The 23,377-nt window shown below is 37.3% G+C and overlaps 1 protein-coding gene and 1 non-coding gene across 3 annotated transcripts in view; one reads left to right on the top strand and one right to left on the bottom strand.

Moving 5' to 3' along the window:
• The first annotated feature begins 36 nt into the window (after positions 1-36).
• TRNAI-AAU lies at positions 37-110 on the top strand. The gene has a single exon. It is a non-coding gene; the product is annotated as a tRNA-Ile (tRNA).
• Positions 111-177: 67 nt separating this feature from the next.
• Positions 178-23,377, bottom strand: part of LOC110722235 (uncharacterized ATP-dependent helicase YprA-like) — a 33,593-nt gene continuing 10,393 nt past the window's right edge. The window contains exons 9-27 of one of the 2 annotated variants that reach the window (XM_021901505.1): positions 10,728-10,856; positions 10,293-10,372; positions 9,914-10,008; positions 9,227-9,294; positions 9,009-9,110; positions 8,876-8,925; positions 7,733-7,840; positions 7,345-7,420; positions 6,721-6,857; positions 6,481-6,640; positions 6,175-6,354; positions 4,486-4,599; positions 4,143-4,298; positions 3,242-3,409; positions 3,026-3,138; positions 1,656-1,779; positions 1,154-1,249; positions 994-1,056; positions 178-862 (exon numbers count right to left, since the gene is read on the bottom strand). In XM_021901505.1, the coding sequence (XP_021757197.1) occupies positions 800-862; positions 994-1,056; positions 1,154-1,249; positions 1,656-1,779; positions 3,026-3,138; positions 3,242-3,409; positions 4,143-4,298; positions 4,486-4,599; positions 6,175-6,354; positions 6,481-6,640; positions 6,721-6,857; positions 7,345-7,420; positions 7,733-7,840; positions 8,876-8,925; positions 9,009-9,110; positions 9,227-9,294; positions 9,914-10,008; positions 10,293-10,372; positions 10,728-10,856 (2,082 nt within the window). In that variant the 3' untranslated portion in view covers positions 178-799. Of the gene's footprint in view, positions 863-993; positions 1,057-1,153; positions 1,250-1,655; positions 1,780-3,025; positions 3,139-3,241; positions 3,410-4,142; positions 4,299-4,485; positions 4,600-6,174; positions 6,355-6,480; positions 6,641-6,720; positions 6,858-7,344; positions 7,421-7,732; positions 7,841-8,875; positions 8,926-9,008; positions 9,111-9,226; positions 9,295-9,913; positions 10,009-10,292; positions 10,373-10,727; positions 10,857-23,377 lie in introns of those variants that run through there. The other variant, XR_002511560.1, reaches the window with a different exon arrangement.

The following is a 23,377-nucleotide window of genomic DNA, read 5'->3' as shown; positions in this document are numbered from 1 at the left end:
TAAATGTTGTTAGATAATGACTATTTAAGCATAATTGGCCCATTAGCTCAGCTGGTTAGAGCGTCGTGCTAATAACGCGAAGGTCGCAGGTTCGAGACCTGCATGGGCCAATATTTTTTACACTTTAGTTTAAGCATATTGTGCTGTATCTGTAGGTTTGCAAACAAAGACCAACACTGAAACACCAAAACAATACTAGTATTTGATTGATATGAAACTACGTACTATGTACATTCACCTCATCAACATAAAATCTTTTGGACAATTAAATACCCTTTTTAATTGAATGTATGAGCATTTGTCTTTGAAATACACTATGTACAGTTCATGTAAGAGGTATGTTTCTTGTAGTTTCGCAAGGATGTATTCCGATGAAACACTCTGGATGTAGTCAGTTCATGAGGTCAAAACTGAAGCTGCATGTAAATATCAGCAGCTAAATAACTACACGAGTTGGGGATTCATATAATACTTTGCCAAGGTGCTGAAGATGGGATACACACTACTGCCATCCCACATAAGTTAAAATTGACTGCTGCAGGTGGATTTGTAAGCACCCATGACCAGATTTTTTTGCAGTAGTCACAGCTCTGAAGACGGAAACCACAAACCACAGTTGTTTCTCAGTATATAGAGCCTTGGAGCTGTCACAATTCAAGATCACCAATTTCACAAGAGGAAGTAGAGGTCGAGAAGCTCTCTGAGATGAGAAATGGAGCCAAATATGAAGTTTTGTTGTGCATGTGATTCAAAAAGTAGCATTTTAAGTGTCTTCAAGGTTAAGCTGCCACATCCAAATTCACGCAGTTTCCAAAGGGCCAGGATTTTGTCGCCAGTACAAGTCTTCCGCCTCTAAAACACCCTGCATAAGTTGATTTTTATCCCCATTTTTGGGGAGAGGGTGGATAAGGAGATAGTTATAAAATTTATTAGTAATGGTACTCAAAATAGTCAAAAACATAATTTCTCATTGGCCACAGAAATCGGGCTAACCTTGATAATCATGATTGCAGCATCCTTGTGCAATAGCTCATTATACTCCTGACAGGCGAGTGTCTGTTAAGATGCAAATATGAAGTCACCATGGTGAAAATGTTGATAAATCTAAAATTTTAGTCAAAATGAAGAATTGAAAAGAACATTTTAAACATACTTGGACACAGTTGGGGCAACCAACATCTCCTGAACAGTAGCATGATGTAAGCATATCCAAAGCAGAAGTCAACATATCATTAAACAGTGGTCGAATCTGTCCCACATCAAAACATCATACATTAACATGAAACTCATCGAGAAAGAGAATGTGAAAGTGAGCAAACAGTTGTTTTTGCTAAAATCAAGGGGGCAAAATAAAAACTGCCAATGTAGCAAGAAAGAGTGGTGATGTGGGAGTCACTTCCAAGTTCCAAGTCTATTGTTCCAAATATAGTGTATATTATATTTCTAAACCAGTACATGCTGAGCGCCAAGAATAGATTCTTCTTTTCCTTAGTATTAAAGTTAACCTCTCATATCAAGAAATTACACACAGCACCATCTTCTCAATATTGGATACCTCTTCAACTTCTTTGACTCTTACTATTCATTATTTAATAGTAATATGTTTGCTGCAAGATTCTTGATAAGAAGTTAAAAGATAAATCTATGTCAATTACCCGCATTGAAAGCCCTGTTCCTCCAGGACGTTGGTCATATAATAAGATTCTTTCTGGTACATAGCGGGTCTCATGAGGATTTGCACATTCTGGAGCTAAATCTGAAGAGTCACAGATTATGTAGCTACACATTTACAAGAGAATTAATCAGGGAAGCAGAAAAGTTATGAAAGAGCAAAGCTTTATACAAAAAGGAACAAAGAAAACAAGAGAAACTAAGGAAGCGAGCTCTAGGTGTAAATTTTGGATTAATTAATCATTGCAAAAACTATTAGCATCGATAGCAGTAATTCATTCAGCTCCTCTGAAACATTAGCAGTGGAAGTGTGGGACCAGCAATCAATAGATTTGGTGACAATAGGTTCAGGATGCTATTGTCACCTATTTAGCAAATAATAGACAGACAAGAGACAACTGCAAATGCATGGTAATGGTTTTAATCACTAGTGTATACAGTCCACCTAAGGTATCGAGAAGGCACAAAGAAGATCAAGATAGGTAATACCTCTCGGACAGTTAATCTACACTCTATCTATTCATAATGCAGTCTAGTACTCTAGTCAACCTACCCCCCCCCCCCCCCCCACACACCACGCCCGGCCCCCTTCTTAAATATTTTTTTAAACACCCACAAAAACACACACCTACCCAGCCAAGATCCCATTTTAATATTGTAAGTAAAAATCATCCTATAGCTCATCGTGTAAAAATGGTGAAGAGCTGCAGATCTTTGAGAAATATCTTCTATAGGAAGCAGGAGTGAGCAAGATAGTTCCAATTGGAGAGCTATTCAATAATTTTGTGAAAGAATGACTAAATTTCAGCACCTCCTTAATGTTATTCTCTATTGGTTGAAGTCTCTAAAGTTATAGTGCAAAAGAAGCGCAGCCTTGATCCTCGCTCTTACACCAACAAAAGGGAGATGACCATTGTCACAAGTGACTTAAGTCTATAATTTGATAAATGAAGCTAGAAGCCTTCATTACCCTTCAAACTGTGTATTGAATCCTTAGTGATTAAATACAACATTTACACAGCTAAAAGATAATTGGATGATCGAGTGTGTCTGGTTCCTAGATGAGGAAAGCCAATAGATAGTTTTGGCTTGAGCGTTCAGACTGCACCTGCAATTACAGAGTTATTGTTCCAAACTAATAAATGCAACATATATTTTGCGTCTTCTATCTTTCAACTTGTGGTCTTGCAGTCTAGCAGCTCAAGAGATGTTTCAATCTACTCATTGCACCATAAACTTGAATTCCAACCCTTGGTTTTTTGTCTAATTTTGTATGGATACAAATCAAAACTTCTGACTATGTAAACCACAGAACAAAAAGAGAATGTTATGGCCAGATCTGATGCAAACTTACAGCGGAACTACATTGAGGACAGCATGAGATGCAGCATGTAGGCCGGCACGAAAAGAAAATCTCTCCTTCTCTACAGCTGTTTTCACAGATGTGGGAACTCGAATCCAGACAGCCTGCGCAAAAACCATTGTGGTAGCATAAAAAAACCTCTTAAAAAGAGACTTGAAAGAAACAGGAAGCTGTAATTGAAAACACAGAAAGATTTGAGTCTGGTACCTGTGACTCATATGAATACTTGGGAAGTGCAAGATCAACTTTATCAAGTACCTTGCTGGTTCGTTTACAAATGCGACGGAAACCAAACCAAGTGGTGGTTACTGTGCAGGAATTTGTTAGGGCAGTTGTTCCATGACACTGCATCTTTGAAGCTCTTATTTGGTAAGCCTATTAAATCATTAATGCAATTAATCAGCATTATTCAGGTAACACTATACCTGTAAGTGGGGAGGAGACAGATTAAAATATTAAAATATAAAGAGGGGGCCACTAGTAGGAGGAAAATAGTAAAATATTGTTAAAAGTTTCAAAAAAGGAAATGGAGCAAGTAATAAAATACGGCCACAAAAGGAAAGTGGAGCAAGTAATAAAATATGGAGGATCATATAAGATGGTACCTCTCTGTCGCGATCAACATCTGTAATATCTATGACTTCAAAATGCCTCCCAAGGCACTGGCTATGAGCCTATGATAGCTAGAAAGAAGATCCATTTTAAATCTCCCCATAGGAATTCAAACCACAATCTTCAATATAAAGGTCCCCAAAGAAAGAAGCTTAATGTTAACAATTATAGTTTTTCTTTTTGATCCTCAAATGTTCACACATGGATACCCCAATATTTTATAACCATTGAACCCCTTTTTATAAAAATTATCTCAAATCTCAATCCTCAAAGCATTGGGGAAGGAAATAATTGCCTAAATAGGTAGCTAAAAGATCTGTTTGGGACATCCCAAAGAGTGGATGATAGTTATGAGACATAGAGAGTACAATGCTATCAGGACATTGACATCAATTTGCTGAAAGATTGTTGAAATGTCCCACTAGCTGCACAAATATTTAAGAAGTGTATAATGCAGTCTGAAAATATAGGAGTAGGGAAATATAATTCAACATACAAGAGCACCTCCAATGACATCAATGTCAGTGTAGTCACGAGTTTGGGTATAATACTTTACGTCCGCTCTTTGGCAAAGTGCAATCTTACTAGATAAATCCAACTCCTTTACTAGATAGGTCTTCCCTTGATTCATGTAGATTGCCCCTTCATATACCTGGGTGTTAAAAAGATTTAATAAAAAAATTAATTGCACAAGTACAGGTAGCAGGCATGTAAATCAAAGGTAACCAACATAGCATCAACAGGTCCATATTAAGGAACAATATGATTTAAAATTATAGTGTAATATCCATCAAAAGAAAGAAAAAAAAAAAAGAAAAGAAAAATCAAGTACAACTAACCTGGAAAAAAGCCCTGCTCTCTTCAATCTCTTCAAGAACTTCATTATTCTTGTCAATCACTTTGTATTTCTCAGACTCAATTGCACGGATACTAATTGAACGAGAAGGTGATTTCTAGTAAAACAAAAAAAAACAGAGACTAGACATGGTTAGGGTTTAAAAAAAACATAAATTGCAGAATAACAACAACAATATTCCATATGAAAGAAAGCCTAATGTAATTCAGGCAACCTTTCCTCCTCTATTTAACCCGTAACTCACCAAGTCAAGTCATTCACAGGATTTTTCAACAAAAATACAGGCATCTACATGAAGAAGCCCTGATCATATTAATAATTACTTCCATTCTTAATAGAATACTAAGCTAACAGATGAAGGGCAGATCAAAGCAAAGAGGAGAATCGAAGGGACATTAGAAAAGAACATAAAGAGCAAGAGTGAAAAAGTGAGACCTTCTCAGAATGAAAGAAAAAAATATATAGAAGGGGAAAATGTGCACAAACAAAGGCACCAAAAAAAGAGAACAAATACAAAAGACTACATAATTGATGTCAAAGCCTATTACCGGTGAAAAATATGAAAATACAAATACATAAAGTATGCACTGTCAAAATGATGTATCTGTAGTTCAAAATTCTGCGCCTTAAACGGTGTCTTATCATCATTCTCATTTGATTCTAACACAGTATCCTTGTGTCCTAAACTTATATTAACCCAGTATTTGATACCAATAATTGAGCGCAGGCAAGTAGAATAGCTGCATAGCTTCCAGGTTGTGCCCATAGCTAGGTTACCAGAAGACACCATCTTTAATATAGCCGTTCTCTTAAATTACAAGTTTTTATTGCAATTTACTCCATGGCCCAGTTTGAACCGTGTGGAGGGTCGTGTTTGACTCTTTGATTTCAGGGTTGGGTCCGGGCATTCAATGAGGCCCACCCATTGCACAGGCCTAATTAAAAGAGGTTAAGAAGTCTAATAGAATTGTCATGCTTCTGTTTTCAATTAGAGTGGTCAACTGGCATGAGTGGCATCCTCCCATCATTATTGGAGTAGATCACTGTGTCTCTTTCTACTCTGATCATCATGTTTCCTTAGTTCCTACATCCTCCTAGACCACTAATCACATCACTTGCTCACCTAAATGACTTACTCTCCCAAAAAAAACTCCATTTCAGAATTTCAGATTTCCCACAATATGAATTCCACATTTTGTCTCTAATCTTTTGAAACTACAATCCATCTCTCTTTTTTTTTTCTTTCCACAACAATACAAGTTATTATAAATAAATAAACTCACACAAAAGTCGACAGAAAATATCCATTATCAAGTTTTTCAAGAATTTTTTTAACCATTTTTGGTACAAAGTCTACGTCAAATTCCCCCTTCCCCCGAAGCCAAATGAAATAACTAGAGAAAATATCGCAGGGGCACAGCGTTTCCAAAATAATCACTGTTACTATATGTATGTCACACATTCAAACAAAGTTTCATCAATATTTTCCCTTCATACACAGAAGCCACTGTAACTTGTATGATCTTGCCATCTCTTTCACAATATTCACGAGACAATTTAGATATTGGCTTTGCCTGGTCAATAGTGCACAAAAGGGGCCTCGACGAATTCATGGTCCCCAAATATGTAAATTGAGGTAGAAGAGCTTTAAAATAAGACCTGATAAATATACCTCTTGCCCAATGTAGCTCCATATCTTTGCTATTGACTCACGAGAGGGATCAGCAGATAAATATCCCCTGCTTTCAAGTGCTGTAACAGCATCGTTTAAACCAGAGCCAAAATACTTTCCATCATATATCAAACTTATAGGATGCTCTATGGCAGCACAAATTAGGTGCTGCTCAAGAACCTGCATGAAAGACATGATCAAAGAAGTACATAATCTAGCTTGTGAAGCTGGGGTAAAAGGAAAAATAGCTTGCAATATAGTACTAGTTGCTGCAAATTCAAGATATAAGTTACTAATTACTGATACCTTTGGGTTTTGAGCATCTACATGGCAGCATTCTACAGGGCTTCGGAATAATTTTTGTGGAAATTTCATAAAATACTGATCCAGTGGTCCATCAAATGCAACGTACACAGCAAGTGACGGTTTTCCTCTTCTTCCAGACCTACCAGCTTGTTGCCACAGACTGAATAAAATGACAAGCAATAAATCAGAACCAAAACAAATAATTCCGAGTTACTAAGATCAAATAGTTACAGACTTTACCTAGAAATACTACCAGGAAAACCTAGATGCAATGTCACATCAATGTGTCCTACATCAATACCCAACTCAAGAGCATTAGTTGCAGCGATTCCACAGAGCTTCCCGCTAAAGAATTCACTCTCTATCCTTCTCCTATCCTGCTTTATCACAAAGCCCAGTCACAACAGAGCCATTCACTATTTTAATATAAACTGCAATTAGAACTGGTCTCATAAACCCCCTTTCACCATATACCACCCACACCCACAAACATTCAAGAGTTCATGAAGAAATGAAAGCCAAGCAGCATAATCAGACAATAACTCAATTAATGGAAAATTTCATTATCCAATTTCCAAGATGCTTCCCAAAATTAATCTAGACTTCAGCTGCTTCGTAAATAACCACTAAAATGCTCAATGCATGCTTATGTTCATTAACACCAAAGGTGTCGGCTAGCTTTATGGTGCTAAAGAATCTTCAATTGACTACAAGCCTAGCACCCTCTACCCTCAAGGGCAGCGTTGGTTGGTTCAAGACATCAGTGCAAGGAAAATGATGTGGTATATACCTCAAAACAAACCAAGTTCTTTTTTTAATTTCTAAAGAGATGGCATTAAAAACCAAAATAAAAAGAACACTAACCTCAGCAACATAGCCACCACGATAAGCACAGATGGAATCAGTAAGATGAGGAGCTGTATCTTGAAGAATCTCATGTCTGCCAAAGAAATAAAGATGAAAATTAAAAAAACCCAAGCATTTGGATCACACTTAACTGCAATAACATCAAAATGCGTCTAAATGGTATTACACAAAAGCACTACCATCATATTAAAATCAAATGCATGACCAAGTCCTTTTTGCAAAAACCATTCACATCAATCTTCATACTCAGAAAAAATAAAAACAAGCAGAAAATGACGACCATTATGAGCTTAAATCAACAAAATTTAGACTTCACGTGTGTTTCAATGAAGGAAATTCCAGAACCTATCACGAATATCAACACATGAATATGAGATTGACTTACGTGTAAGATAACACAACTTCACAAAGTTTGCGTGTTTTGCAGAAAGCAATACAACGTAGTCCATGCTGCACCATTTCAGCAAAGAGTTGTGAAACCTCCAATATAGGGCTGTAAATACAACAAAAAGATGATGGTTACCAGATTGCAAGCAGTATAAAAGCTGGTATGAATACCAAGGCAGCAGCATGAGCAGTAAGTAATATACTGAGCCCAAAAGAATTAATATCATCAGTAAAAGTAAATATAGAATGAAGGGGAAAGATAAAGCTTAAACTGACATATAACTATTGTTCAACTTTAACTAATCTTATTTTTCATCAATCTCTAGAAACATCAGGTATACAAAAATTCATAGTTTTGTTTTATCTTTAGAAGTAAGAAAATCAAGTAACTTTCAGAGTTCATGTAAATTTGTAATAGAGATATATTTCCAGGTCTTCTAAAGTGCATGGGGATATGGGATCTAAATAGAACACGGTTAGAAGAAATCTAATTCCGGCAGTATACATGGTCTATTAACCAGTTTATGAAACAAGTAACGTGCATTATTTCAAATTAGATTCAAGGCCAGACCTTAAATATAGAAGGGCAAGGCTATATTTACAAAATTAAAGATTCAATTGCACATTGGTAGAGTTTGTGGCTTGTCTACGCTTAGCACAGTAAGACTCTAATGCTAAAATTGATCTCTTACTAGCTATAATCAGAAACCAGTGGCAAGATAGAGCTGAAATTCTGAAAAGGCCTCTTGAATCAGCCTTATCTATTCGAAAAGCAATATAGAGGCTTGAAAGAGATGAGAGAATCATCAAATTACCTTAGTATATAGCGTTCAAGATCAGTGTGAAATTAGTAAAGGGTTAATACCTAACTTCTTAGTTTTGAGAGTAGGTTAAGCTATACAGTATACAGGGAGGAACAGGAATAAAGAACTAATACTCCGCATGTAAGAGAAAAGTTTCTTGTTTGCTGTCTAAGGTCTAATCCAACAAGTAAGAGCTACAATAAAGCTAAAACTTGCAGCCATGCCCATAACAGGTCTTAAAATGTGGTTAAAAGACACTATGTTGAATCCATGTCAAACATTTCTTAGGACAATGAACACTATATACCTAGCTTCCTATAAATGAAGATAAATTTTACCTAGACCTCTTTGTGACAATGGTTTTGATTCTTGTGCCAGTTCGCTGCACCTGGATTTCAGAAGTATATGATCAACATCATATCACAAAGTTACCCACTACATAAAAATATCAAAGAACCATAAAGCACCCACTGTTTTTGGTAACAAAGGTGGATTCCAAAGAATAAAGGACTTTGGAGCGGACGGACTTCCATCTTTTTCAATCAGCTCCATTGTTGGTAAATTTGCAAGTTCCTGAATGGAGAAAAACAAGCTAACCAGCTCATTCTCATAAAAGGGAAAAGATCATTGACAACTGAATAAATATACAGCCAGATTGATAGAACCCAACAAGTTAAAGATAAAATTACCATTGCATGCTCACGGGGGTTGGCAGAAGTTGCAGTAGAAAAGATAAAAGAAGGTTCAGAGCCATACACTGCATGAGGAAGGCATATCTGGATTACTATTGATGCTCTTACAGACCTACACCAACTGAGAATAGGATACTATGCATACTAAATTACTAATGCCATAAAGGAGCTTTAAACCGAGGGCATGGGACACATTAGTAGACATCACTCGGAATTCATGATAGATACCTAAATGAAATTGTAGACATAATATATTTATTATGTGGGCACATCCTCTTCTTTTAATCCAGTAAAGTCAATTAATGGCTTTTATAAAAGAAAAAAACAATCAAAATTAATTAATTTGGGCTTTAAAAATAAATTTGGCCTTGAAGCCCTATGAAAGAAAGTTGGGCTACGTATATGGCTGATGGCCAAAAAACCCAACAAGGTAGCTACTTGGAGGTCGGAACCCTATAAATTGGAAAGCTCTATATACAGAGCTCATCTATTTCAATTTTCTATACACTTAGAAACTAAAGCTACTCTAAAATACAAAAATACTCTTGCTGTCTTGCACCAAAGTTGATTATAAAGCTCAAATCAATAAATTTACTAATTAATATAAAAGTCAGCACTTGACTTAATAAGATTAAGAAAATGATAATTTGGCATTAAAAACAATGTATGCAAACATATACATACCATGAGAACATAACCGGCGTAGTCTCCTCAATATAAGGGAAGTATGGCATCCAAATGCTCCCTTATAAGCATGTGCTTCATCAAAGACTACATACCTGTTTGATTAAACAGAAATCACAGCTTTAGAGAATTTATAACATATACTTTCAACATCCATATATAAAAGTGTAATCCCGTCAAAATATATATATATATATATATATATATATATATATATATATATATATATATATATATATATATATATATATATATATATATATATATATATATATATATATACATATAAGTTAAATGCACCAGTATAAAGATAAGCAAAAGAAAATTACAGAAATAACTAGATGATAAAGAACAACAATCAACAAGATTTACTCCTTACTTGAGATTAGATAAAATTCGCTGAAACTGTCCATGATATGGCAAGATTGACATATGCAGCATATCTGGATTGGTGATCAGCTGTAGAAAGGAAAGAAAACTATTGACCTCAATTAGGCACGACAGCATGGTGAGAGTAGCATCCACAATCTTACAAAGTTGATAATTACTTCCTCCGTTTATTTTTAGTTGACACATTTGTTTAGGAATATTTGCCAATTCATGATTAAACGATAATATCTTCAATTATTAATAAGAAATAAGTATAAAAAAGAGTATATATGAATGATATACATTGAGACGTATCCAACAAGACCCCACATGACAGTGTATCTTTTTAGGTATAAATCACAAACGGAAGTGAAAGTAATTTATGAAAAAGTGTCCAAAGTCAAAACGTGTCAACTAACATGAGACGCAGGAAATACTACAGTACCAGTCTAGCGCTGTCACGAAGCTGATTCCTATCTTTTTGAGAAGTGTCACCATCATAAACTCCAATATTGACATTTTCAAAATTTTCAGTCATAGACAGCAATGCTCGCAACTGATCCTGAGCTAAGGCCTGGACAGCATTAGACATATAGTAGGTAAATTCATTTTAGACAATTTTCATCAGAAAAAGAAAATATATCATTTTAGACAGTCAAAGACGTTGAACAGAAATTTAATTGTGAGTTGAAAATATGTCACTGAAATCCAGATGTGTGGCACTGAATAAAAAAGAGGCTGCAAATCAGTGAATGAGTGTATTAGGGTTTGCATGTGTCTACAATTCTACATATGCTACTCTTGTGCAACTTTTGGTTAAGATAAATAAATAATTACATTGTTGGAATCCATCAAGGGCGTGTGCAGCATGCCAAATTTCAGAGGATTCACACACCAATATATCTGAATGATGGGAATCCTTAAAGCCCTAAAGGGTTGCAAAATGGGATTTAATAGTACCAAAGGTGCAAAAGTGAACTCGTAAAAGCTAGACTTCCTTAAGACTAGTTGTGCTAGTCTAAATGAATATCTGCTAAACAATACAAATCTACATATTGCTTAGTCAAATTCTCATGCATGCAGCATGTGTCATACATACAAACAGATATGTGCTAGTGTGTTTACAGGAGAAAGAAATACTGTATTACTGTAAGAGGTGATGGATACAAAACTAAGGGGACCAGGGTCCTCTAAAAATTCATGTAGTGTGCCAATCCAAAGGAATATCTGCTAAAGATACGCCAGAAAAGGACCACAAATAAAAAAAAAAAAACAACACTATATCCCACAAAATCTCCCAACTAGAAACCATACTCTGGAAAAGCAACTCATTCCTTTCCATCAATAAAACCAAGGGATAGACATGCAAGATACCTGCCATGAAGTCTTATTAAGCCTATGTCTCTCAAGACTAATCTGACTTGATCCACAAATAAGAGCCAATCAACAAGCAAAAAGTTATAAATTCCAGGCTCCTCACAACCAAGGCACAAGAATGTTGAACCCTTTTTTTTATGATTATCAACAATGTTGAATCCATCCAAGCATGGAAGCCCAGATTTTTTTTTTTTTCTCCCCTTAAAACCATAACTTGCATAATTTTGATAATATATTACTTCCTAAAAAAGAAAATGGATAAAAAAAAAAACAGGCCAGGATAGCGAAGGAGGCATCCTCTAACAAACCCAGCAAACCTGTCACCCCAAAATTTAGGCTTCTACTCAAAATGAAAGTTCCATAGGACGACAAGACCCTCACTACCCCAGAATTCAACATTTGAAATATTGTGTGAGCTACAGAAATAATAAGACATCAGAAGCATATTGGAAGATGAATTCCCACAAACTAGGATTCCTCTAAAGTGCAAAATTTGATATGGGATTTAAAATGAGGAACATGGGATATAAAATTCCAAGATTGAAATGGGAGGCAAGTGTACCCACAAGTGGCTCTTATATATTACTCTGAATACCAGACTATACCTATATGGCTATACCTGTTTCTAAGACTCGGTAAAGAAATAAAAAATTAATAAACAACAGCAATAACATTATTAAACTGAAGCTAGATCAACAAAGAGCAAAACAGTAGTGCCTTGTAAATAGGCAACAGACTCCTCACCCAACCAACCTTAAGACTCACATATTATCCCTTAATAAAGAGATGGCTAAAAGGAATAACCACCAAAGGAAAAATAAAAAGAGATATAATAACACACTGCCCTCCATTTTCGTGCAAATCATATCTTAGGTGTACAATTGGATGGATACAAACAAAAGGCCACACATTGACTAGATCAAAAGGCAATCAGACAATGAGCACCATCCAATCTACATCCACCGTATAACTATAAACTCTTTACACTCCAGCTAACCCAAGGTCCTCAACATCAACCTTTAAGTAGAGCAAATTCCAAATTGGTCACTTTACAGAAAGATGAGAATCTAGAGTGCTGATGTGAGGCTAGCTCAATTCATTAACTTTGCTAAACATTTGCATAAGAATTAGAGCCAGAACTTTATTTTGAGTTGCCCTGAAATGAGGGACCACCCATTCTGTAAAAATTGCAGTCTTGACTGGGGCAATTGATCAGCACATAAAAAGTATCAACATTTAAAAAATGTAACAACTGGAAACTTCCACTATTAATCCAATAAATCATATAATCTATCCCTTCTCTTTATCATTTCAACACCCTGATCATCAGTTGAAATATGTAACTAGAAGCTTTCTATATTTATCTAATAAATCCACCTGCTCTCCTTACACAGACCTTCAGTAACCTAATGAATTGTTATAATTAAATAAATCAAATTTGCAAGTAGGTGGAGTTCTCCAAAGTTCATATTAGGAATTGCTACCAAATTTTCAAATTGATTCCCAACCTTTACCCTTAGCCATGACATTACAACCCTAAAGACCCTTGGACTTTAATGCGGCGAGGTCAACGACCGGTGGAGGGAGATGGACTTCAACCCTATGGAGAGAGTATGCATAGTCGAGATGTCGGGGTGACCTTATGGTTCTATACAAATACTTGTTTTTCCGGTTCCGTCGAGGAATCATGAGGAGCTAACTAAGAGGTGACTTGAAGCTAGTGGAGAGAACGTGGACCGTCTTGGATGGGGCTAGGGCGGAGAGTGAAATCACTAGTTCTCTATGCTTAGCTTAGGTTTGTCTCTTTCAACCATGAGCATCTTAGAACGTGTTTTCCCTCATTGAATTAAGAAAGATGAGTATTCTTTGGTGCATATCTCTTCATTTGAGTCCAAATGGAGCATTTTCTACCTAAGAGCTTGAATGGTTTTCTTAAACCTTGTCATGTTATGTTTGTTGTGTTCGTCTTTTTGTTTTGATTTTCCTTGCTTGAGGACAAGCAAGAGGCAAGTGTGGGGGAAGTTGATGGGTGGCATTTATGCCACGATTAAGGTTCATTTTAATGGCTATTTTCCCACATTTGCGGCTTGTTTGCATCATTTTCCTTGCACTTAATTCTCTTCTCTTTTATCTTCCTTTTTCCTAGATTTTTGCCTACTCTTTATTTTGATTCTCATGCTTATGTTTTGTAGGTATCATATGCCGAAAGAGGGAGGACTTCAAGGAGCTAAGTTGTTCTGCGCGACTACTGCGCGGGCGGCATCCTAGCCCTGTCAGAACCCGCACATAATTGGTCGAAATTGAAGATTTAAGGCAGAAACTTTGCGCGACCCGTGTGCGGGCCACAGAGTGAGTGCGCGGGCGCGCACAGCTGGGTAAATCGGAGCTAAAGCTTTTCTTCCCCATTTCACCCTCACATTCTCCAATCAAATTTTCGTGCTCTCTTCTCTCTCCTCACAAACTCAAACCCTAACCCTTCAAATTCACCCATAACTCACAAATTCCCTTGATTTTCCATCAAATCCATCATACTTTTTCACTTTACTCACAAATTTACCCACTTTCTCTCTCCAAAATACCCAAATTTCCTCCATTTTCATGGTTGTGCAAGCTCGGTTGAAGGTGGTAGTCTTGGGTGTTCGGTGGTGTTCAAGCTTCTCCTTAGTGGTATAACTCTAAATTTCGCTACTTTATTGCTTATTTTCACAAGTTTATGCAAAGTTTTGAGTTATTAAGCATGGTTTAGCTCAAGTGAGTTTTATGTGATTTTGGATTTCTTTGCTAAGGATTGGTTGGACTTTAGTGCGATATTTTGTGATTGTGGAACGTTGTTGTTGGCATTATTGATTTTGAAGCTATTTTTATGGAACTTATTTGAGTAATTTTGTGTTATTGTTAGTATTGATGATCATGCGACTATTTACATGAAAATTGCTTATTATCATAATATGTTGTGATTGTGTGCATTGTTGTTGATCCTAATTTTTCTTGGAGCTATTATTGTGTGGTTAGTTGTTGCTACTAACCTTTTGCAGATTGTTAAAGCTCAGTTTGTTGTTGTTGTGGTTCAAATTTGGTTGAGTTCGAAGTGAGTTCCTACTTGGGTTTGGTTGTCGGTGTGTTCTTTGAGATATTTGTATTGCTTGAGGCTGCAATGAGTAAAAGAAAGAGTAGAAAGGAGCCCCGGTTGGGAGTCGAGGAGCCTAGTGCTCAAGCTCAAACCCAGGCACCCAATGTTCCCCCACGAACGAAATTCTTTAACAAGCTCCATTCTACTTTCTACAAAGACCTTCAAAGCCGAAAGCTTAATCCCACGAGGCACTATAATCCTCGCTCTATGAGGGCTTTGGGGATAGATAAAGACCTAAGGTCACTCCTACAACCTTGGGATGAGTGAGTTCATTAACCACCATCATCGAACATACAAAAAACACACTTTTGAATTCCTAGCCTCCTTCGAAAAAGAACCATATGGGAACAATGAATTCCAAATTTCTTACCAATTATTCAACAACCAACATACCACGAATCTTCGTGATCTCAATGCCTTGTTGGACTTCAACCCCGATGCGGATCTCCTTGCCCCATCCTTAAGCCTTTTCCCGAGTATGATGCATTCCGTTAGTGGCGAACGATTACTGATTTCGACGAGTTCAATACAAGGTATTCAGTGGCAAGCCAAATCATCCACCCTGCTCTCCGTATCCTTCACCGCATCTTGGGGTATGCGGTGTTTAGTAAGCAAGATTTGAGCAAGCTCTCACATGAAGAGTTCTTTACTCTACGGGTTGCAACTAGAGAGGAATTGAAAGGGCGGCTCAACATGGGGTATTAGTTCGTCGTGTGCTGTGAAGCAATCAAATCGGGCAACAAGATGGGTGAAATCGCCCTTGGTGGGATGATAACTAGGATTGCTAAGAAGCTTAAGTATAAACGCTTCTTTCCCACCTGTACTCAAGTTGGGACCGATAAGGATCTATTCATTAATATACAACAAATGAGAAGTTCGGGGTTCATCCAAGCAACTGCCAATACCAACAATTTTCATGATTGGTATGTTGAGCGCGAACACCATTGCATCTTGCCTAGTCCCAGCTGCACATCTTTGGAGCAGAATGCTAGGAATGTGTGGAAAGTTCCGCAAGACAATGGTGTGTTACCCACCGCCTTAGGTGGCGCAAGAAATTTGGTAGTCGAAGAACAACAACAACAACATCAAGGCATGAGAAGCCTTGAGCAGCAAATGATGAGCATGCAACTTGGCATGCAAAGCTTGATTGAGAACCAACAAGATATGTTCATGCAAACTCAAACTCTCTTCGGTGCGGCCATGGATAGAGGTGAGGGTTAGAAACTCGGGTTGCCCCCCGAGAAGCGCTTCTTTATGAGGTCACTAACTTGACCGTGAGAAAAATTCATGAAGGGGGAGGCTTAGGATCCAAAGGATCAAGCATTAGACATTCAATGAGACCAACTTCTTCCTTGCAAAAGTAATGCTTCAAACGATGACCATTAACCATAAACTTGTTACCATCCGCATCTAACTCAAAAGAACCATAAGGAGTAGTCTTCGATATCACAAAAGGACCCGACCACTTGGACTTGAGTTTACCCGGAAACAAACGAAGCCTTGAGTTGAAAAGCAAAACCTTATCTCCAACCTTAAAGCTCTTGTTTTGTATATGTTGGTCATGCCACTTTTTGGTCTTCTCCTTACACAATCTTGAGCTCTCATAAGCATCATCTCTAAGCTCTTAAAGTTCATTGAGCTTAAGCAATCTCTTCTCACCGGCCAACGATAAATCCATATTGAGTTCCTTCATGGCCCACCAATCCTTGTATTCTAACTCAACCGGCAAGTGACAAGCCTTTCCGTAGACTAACCTATAGGGGGCCGTGCCGATTGGAGTCTTGTACGCCGTCCTAAGAGCCCATAGTGTGTCATCGAGCTTGAGAGACCAATCTTTCCTTGATTTGTTCACCATCCTTTCAAGTAGATTCTTGATTTCACGATTCGAGACCTCCACTTGTCCTTGAGTTTGAGAGTGGTAAGGTAGTCCAACCTTGTGATGAACGCCATATCTCTTGAGAAGAGCTTCAAATCGCTTTTTGGCGAAATGGGAGCCTCCATCACTAATTAACACCCTTGGAACCCCAAACCTAGGAAAAATGATCTTCTTTAGAAGCTTAAGCACAACCTAGAGATCATTGGTAGGAGAAGGTATGGCTTCAATCCATTTTGTCACATAATCAACCGCTACCAAGATATATAGATTTCCACAAGAAGAAACGAAAGGCCCCATAAAGTCCACTCCCCAAACATCAAAGGGCTCAACTTCCAAGACACTTTGTTGAGGCATTTCATCCCTTTTGGTTATGCCACCACTTCTTTGACACCTATCACATTGTGAAACGAACTTGTGGGCATCCTTATGCATTGTTGGCCACCACAATAGAGATTGAGAAATTTTTGCCACCGTCTTATCAACACCCCCATGTCCTCCACATGGTAGTGAATGGCAATGCTCAAGAACTCCTTCGATTTCATGATCCGGAACACATTTTTGAAAAAGGCCATCTTCACATTGTTTGAACAAGTATGGGTCATTCCAAAAGTACCTCCTCACTTCCTTGAAAAACCTCTTCTTTTGTTGAGAAGAAAAATCCGGGGGAATGACTCCACAAGCAAGATATTTGATGATGTCCACATACCAAGGGCTACATGTTAAAGCCATAGCCATGAGAGTTTCAAATCCTATCTCATCATTGATTGGTACATCACTTTTGTTCTCAAAAGGTAGCCTAGACAAATGATCCGCAACATAGTTCTCCGCTCCTTTTTTGTCCCTCATTTCCATGTGAAAATCTTGAAGAGAGGGAATCCAACGGATAAGGCGAGACTTTGCTTCCTTCTTAGTCATGAGATATCGTACCGCAATATGATCCGTGTACACAATCACCTTAGAGCAAATAAGATAGGACCTAAACTTATCAAAGGCAAACACAACCGCTAGCATTTCCTTCTCCGTTGTTGTATAGTTCTTTTGAGCTTCATCAAGAGTCCTACTTGCATAGTAGATGACACATGATTTTCCTTCTTTCTTTTATCTAAGCACGGCACCCACTGCAAAATCACTCGCATCGCACATTAGCTAAAAAGGCAAGCTCCAATCCGGAGCTTGCACAACGGGAGAGGAGATGAGAGCTTCCTTGAGTTTACGAAATGCTTCAAGGCCAGCCTCATTGAAGTTAAAAGCAACATCCTTTTTGAGTAATTCGGTCAAAGGTTTGGCGATTAGGCCATTCTATTTAATTTGAAATTTGCTCATGCATTTGAAATTGGTTGTTTAATGATGTGCCAATGAATACCTGTCTTCCTAATTTACGATGGCTTACACGGTTTGAGAGTGCTTATGGTTGAGATAGACAAATTTTAAGCTAAGATAGTAAGGCTAAGTACTTTTTAGGACGTTTGAGCCCTTAGTTCACGGAAAAGTGGTAAGATGGTGTTGCTCTCTATAGTGGATATGAACTTTGGAGAACTCCACCTACTTGCAAATTTGATTTATTTAATAAATCTACCTATCTAACTCTAGCAAATTAAAGACGATTAGGCCATTCTATTTAATTATAACAAATGGCTAGAGGAGTTTAATATGAACTTTGGAGAACTCCACCTAAACCTGGGCACGGGCCGTATTGGCCCGCGTGCCGCCCGGGACGGCCCGCCGTTCGGCGCAGCCCGGCACGGCCCGAATTCAAGCACGGCACGGCACGAAGTTCAACTCCCGTGCCACGAGAATTCCCAGGCACGGCCCGGCACGAGCACGACCATGGCCCGCCATGCTGGCCCGTCGTGCCGGCCCGCGGGCCAACGGTAATGTTACCGTTTATTCTAGCTCCTTAATAAGCCAAAAAAACGGCTAGTTTTTTGCCAATTTGCTCCCCAAAAATTCTATAAATACTCACCTCCATTTCATTCCCAAATCACAAAATCACAATCTCTTCTTCTTATCTCTTATATTCTCTAAATCTCTAATAATCCTTATTTTCTTAAATTCTCTAATTATTCTCTTAAATTCTCTAATTATTTTCCTAATATCGGAAAAAATTAAAAAGTTCGTAATCGTAATTAGTGGAGCGTTGAAGCACGGTTGTAAGATCTAAACTAATCTTAAATTTATTATTGTTTTATTGTTATTATTAGAATAATCTTGTTTAATTATTATTGTTGTTAATTGTTATTGTTGTTGTTATAATTGTTGTTATTATAATTGTTGTTATTAATTATTATTATTGTTACAATTGTTGTTATTATTTATTTTTGTTGTTATTGTTATTGTTATTGTTATAGTTGTTGTTATTAATTATTATTATTGATATTTTTATTGTTAAAATTGTTGTTATTAATTATTATTATTATAGTTAACCACTTTTTATTAAAAAATTAATTGTTAATTATGGCATCGAACAACCCATCATCTAGGTCTAGGGGGAAAAGGCCGACTTATCCGTAGTAGTAGTTCTAGGGAACCACCATACAACGAGCCCCCAAATTACGAGTCAAACCAATGACCCCATTTACTTCCCCCCGGGCTATGAGCCATATAATACGTCGGGATTTCCAGCACCACCACTAAACCAATTTCCACTACCACCATACCAATTTCCACCTAATTATATCGGTGATCAACAAAACTATTGTTCTAGCCAAGGTAGCCAAGAAAGTACCCGAATTCCCTCCGGTTCTACCCCTTCTACTGCCACTCCCACTAGTCCCACTACTAACCATCACACACATCATGAATGGTTAACCAAAACTGAGATGCTACTTTTGAAAAACCGAAGGAGTGAGGTATGGCGTTATTTTGTCCTAAGTAAAGATGGTGAACAATGGGCAAAATGTAAAACATGTAATAGTGTATTCACGGCAGTTACCAAAAACGGGACGGGACACTTATCTAGACACATGAAAGCTTGTGCAAAACCAGCTAGTGATCCAATCCAGCCCAAAATTTCCCAATTCCATCCATACGGCTTTACATACAACTATGAGAGGGATAGGGATGAACTAGGAAAAATGATAGTACACGCCGAACAACCTTTTCTTTTCTCGGAAAGTGACGCATTCAACACCTACATTAACAAAGCACTACAACCCCAACATAAAAGAATCTCTAGGAAAACCGTTCGTTCCGCCGCAATGAAAAATTTCCTAGAGTACAAAGTCCGGTTACAAGCCGAATTGAGTAACCTTAACTGTAGAGTATCTTTAACAGCCGATTCTTGGGATAGTGGTTATAAATATCACTATTTATGTGTGACTTGCCATTGGGTAGATGATCAATGGATGTTACAAAAAAGAATAATACATTTCAAAATGCTGGAATACCCACACACCGGCATTAACATTGCTCACCATTTAATGCAAGCAATAGACGAATACAACCTTCGAGATAAAATGATGTCTATGACTTTTGATAATGCAACCTCTATGACATACACAGCTAATCTTATCAAACAAAACTTAACCGATGTACTATTAGACGGTGAAGCTCTTCATACTAGATGTGTTTGCCATGTACTTAACTTATGTGTACAGGATGGAGTTCGGGCAATTGGCCCATACTACAGCAAAATCAGAGATGCTATTATGTCTATTAATAGCTCTAACATGAGATACCAAGAATGGAAGAGTTTTCTAAAACAACAAAAGATAAGGGTAATAAAAATTAGAACCGATTGCCCAACTAGGTGGAATTCCACCTATGACATGTTAACAAAGGCAATTGAGTACAAGGGCCCGTTAACATTATTTTACAACCAAAAATTTCCACAAAATGCTTTGTATGATGATGATTGGAATAACTGTGAAAGATATATGCAATTTTTACAGTTATTATATAACATGACGTATTGTTTTTCTACTGTTTACAATCCTTGTGCTCAAAACTTTCTTTCTAATGCATGCTTACTCGCCCAACTTTTCGCTGATCATCGCCATCAAAGTGATTATGATCAGTATCTTCCAGCAATGGAAAAAAAGTGGCGTAAATATTATAGTGAGATTCCTTTGATTTATATTTTTGCTTCCATATTAGATCCTAGGCAAAAGTATGAAAACACATTTATGTTAGTTGACATTTACTTTCAATGCATGTTTCTTGACGATGATGTAGAAAACTATAAGACTAATGTGAAGGATCAGTTTTTTGCTTTATATAGAGTCTATGAAGCCAAATATGGCACCGTTCCTCGCTCAGGGTCTTCCCAACCATCCAAAAACGTAAGTAAGAAGGCCAAATTTCACAAGCTACTAACTTGATTTCAAGGTTTTCAGGTGATTCATCAATCAGGAGAAAGCAAAGCGACGTCTCGGAGTTGCAGATGTACCTGAGTTACGACTTCACCAAAGGCATGGACAACGATGAGATAAACAGCCTCGACCTCCTTGCATGGTGGAAACAACAAAGCTCGAAGCATCCAACTTTGGCGGCAATGGTACGAGACATTCTTGCTATCCAAGTTTCCTCCGTCGCCTCCGAACGAGCTTTCAGCGCATCCGGAAGGGTTTTAGACGATAGAAGAACAAGTCTAAAACCCGAAACACTAGAAATGTGCGTGTGTTTCAAAGATTGGTTGGATGCGGAAAATCGCTCACAAGACCGTTCTTACGACCACAACGACAACGAAGAAGGAACCTCCGCTTCCGGTTCGGGTTCAGCTAGTTCCCAATCTATGCAACTAGCCGATGACCTTGAAGGCGAAGGCGAAGACGAAGACGAAGACGAAGACGAGCAAGAAGAAGGAGAAGAAGAATAGACAATTATTGTATATTGTACGATTTTAAAAATATCAATTTTATCATTTTCCAATTTTTGTTTAATACCATCATTGTATGATTTTTATCATTGTTATCATTGTACAATTTTCTCAACTCAAGTAATAATAATATAAAGTACGCATTATTCACATCCAAAGTCCAATTTGCCTTTTTTCCCGTTTTGTTACAATTTGTAAATTCATATTAAAAAAAAAAAAAAAATTATACCAATTACTAATAAATCATAAACATTAAATTTTAAAGTAATAGTATAAAGTAAATATATAAATATAAATATTGAATATACAAATTATAAAACATAAATATTCAACTTATAATTATAAAATTCATAACTTAATAACTTATAACTTATAAGTTATAAACTTATAAGTTATAACCTTATAAAACTTATAATTATAATTTTATAACTTATATACATTATAAACTTATTAATTTATAATGTTGTCATATAAAAAATAAAAAAAAAAATAATAAAAAAAAAAAAAATTGAAAACTGCACCAGCCCGCAGGCCGGCACGGCACGAGCCCGCCAGGCACGAGGGTCGTGCCGTGCCGTGGGCTGGACTGTGAAAATGGCGGGCACGGCACGGCACGAAATCCTGGGCCCGCCGGCACGACCGGCACGGCACGAACCAGCCCGTGGCCCGCCAGGCACGGCCCGGCACGGTGCCCAGGTTTAACTCCACCTACTTGCATCCACACCAAAAACTAAGGTGTTATCCACCCCCAACATCACTGCTTCATTACTGTAAAAAAAGGCTAGCCCTTATAAAGCTTGAACCCATTCTAATCTTAGATTCATGTCAAAAATTGTCTCGTCATCAACCAACTCACCTCGGACAATAAAAAGAGCATAGAATATAGCTTATTGAAATCCCTAATCCAACAAGGGACCACTAATGTGGTGATATTTTAAACAGAAATTTTTAAATCAGCTAAGCATAAGAGAACATCATAAGGACAGCCAAGCAGGGGCGGACCCACGTGAGGACAAGTGGGGACCATTGTCCCCCCACTTTCAAAAAAAATCAAAGAATTAAAAAAAAAAAAAAAAAGAAAACACTAAGATTCAAAAGGACATTATAACTTGTTGTGCAAAAGAAACAACTAGGCGTATAGTAGAAGAGGTTGGTGATGAATACTTTACAATATTGGCGGATGAGCCAAGTGATGTGTCCCAAAAAGAACAATTAGCTCTTGTTTTGCGTTTTGTTGATAGAAAAAGTGGAGCGGTGATGGAAATATTTTTAGGCATTGTTCATGTGTGATACTACCGCTTTATCTTTAAAAAATGCAATAATCTCTTTGCTTATGGAACACAACTTGAGTCCACCAATGATTAGAGGGCAAGGATATGATGGTGCTAGTTACATGAAAGGTGAGATAAATGGGCTTAAGACTTTGATTATGAATGACACTCCTAGAGCTTATTACATTCATTGCTTTGCACATCAACTTCAATTGACTCTCGTTGCCGTTACTAAAAAAATGATAATTGTGGTTGGGTGTTTGAAATTACTACAAACTTGTTGAATGTAATTGGGGCTTCTTGTAAAAGAAGAGAAATGATTCGAAAAAGTCAAGCTCAAAAGGTTGCTCAAGCATTAGAAGTGGGGGAAATTGATAGTGGTTCGGGATTGAATCAAGAAGTTGGTTTGAAAAGACCCGGAGATACACGTTGGGGATCACATTACAAATGTGTTCTAAACATTATCTTCTTGTTTCCTTCAATTGTTGAGGTACTTGTGCACATTGGAAAACATGGTTCATCGGAGGATAAATTCAAACCTCAAATTGTGCTGGGTTCATTAGAATCATTTGATTTTATTTTCATGGCTCACTTGATGTTGACTATTTTTGGATACACGAATGAT

The sequence above is a fragment of the Chenopodium quinoa genome, unplaced genomic scaffold (genome assembly GCF_001683475.1).
Source record: "Chenopodium quinoa cultivar QQ74 unplaced genomic scaffold, ASM168347v1, whole genome shotgun sequence".
In the NCBI taxonomy this organism is placed as follows: Eukaryota; Viridiplantae; Streptophyta; class Magnoliopsida; order Caryophyllales; family Amaranthaceae; genus Chenopodium; species Chenopodium quinoa.
This window is presented reverse-complemented; position numbering and strand designations above follow the sequence as displayed.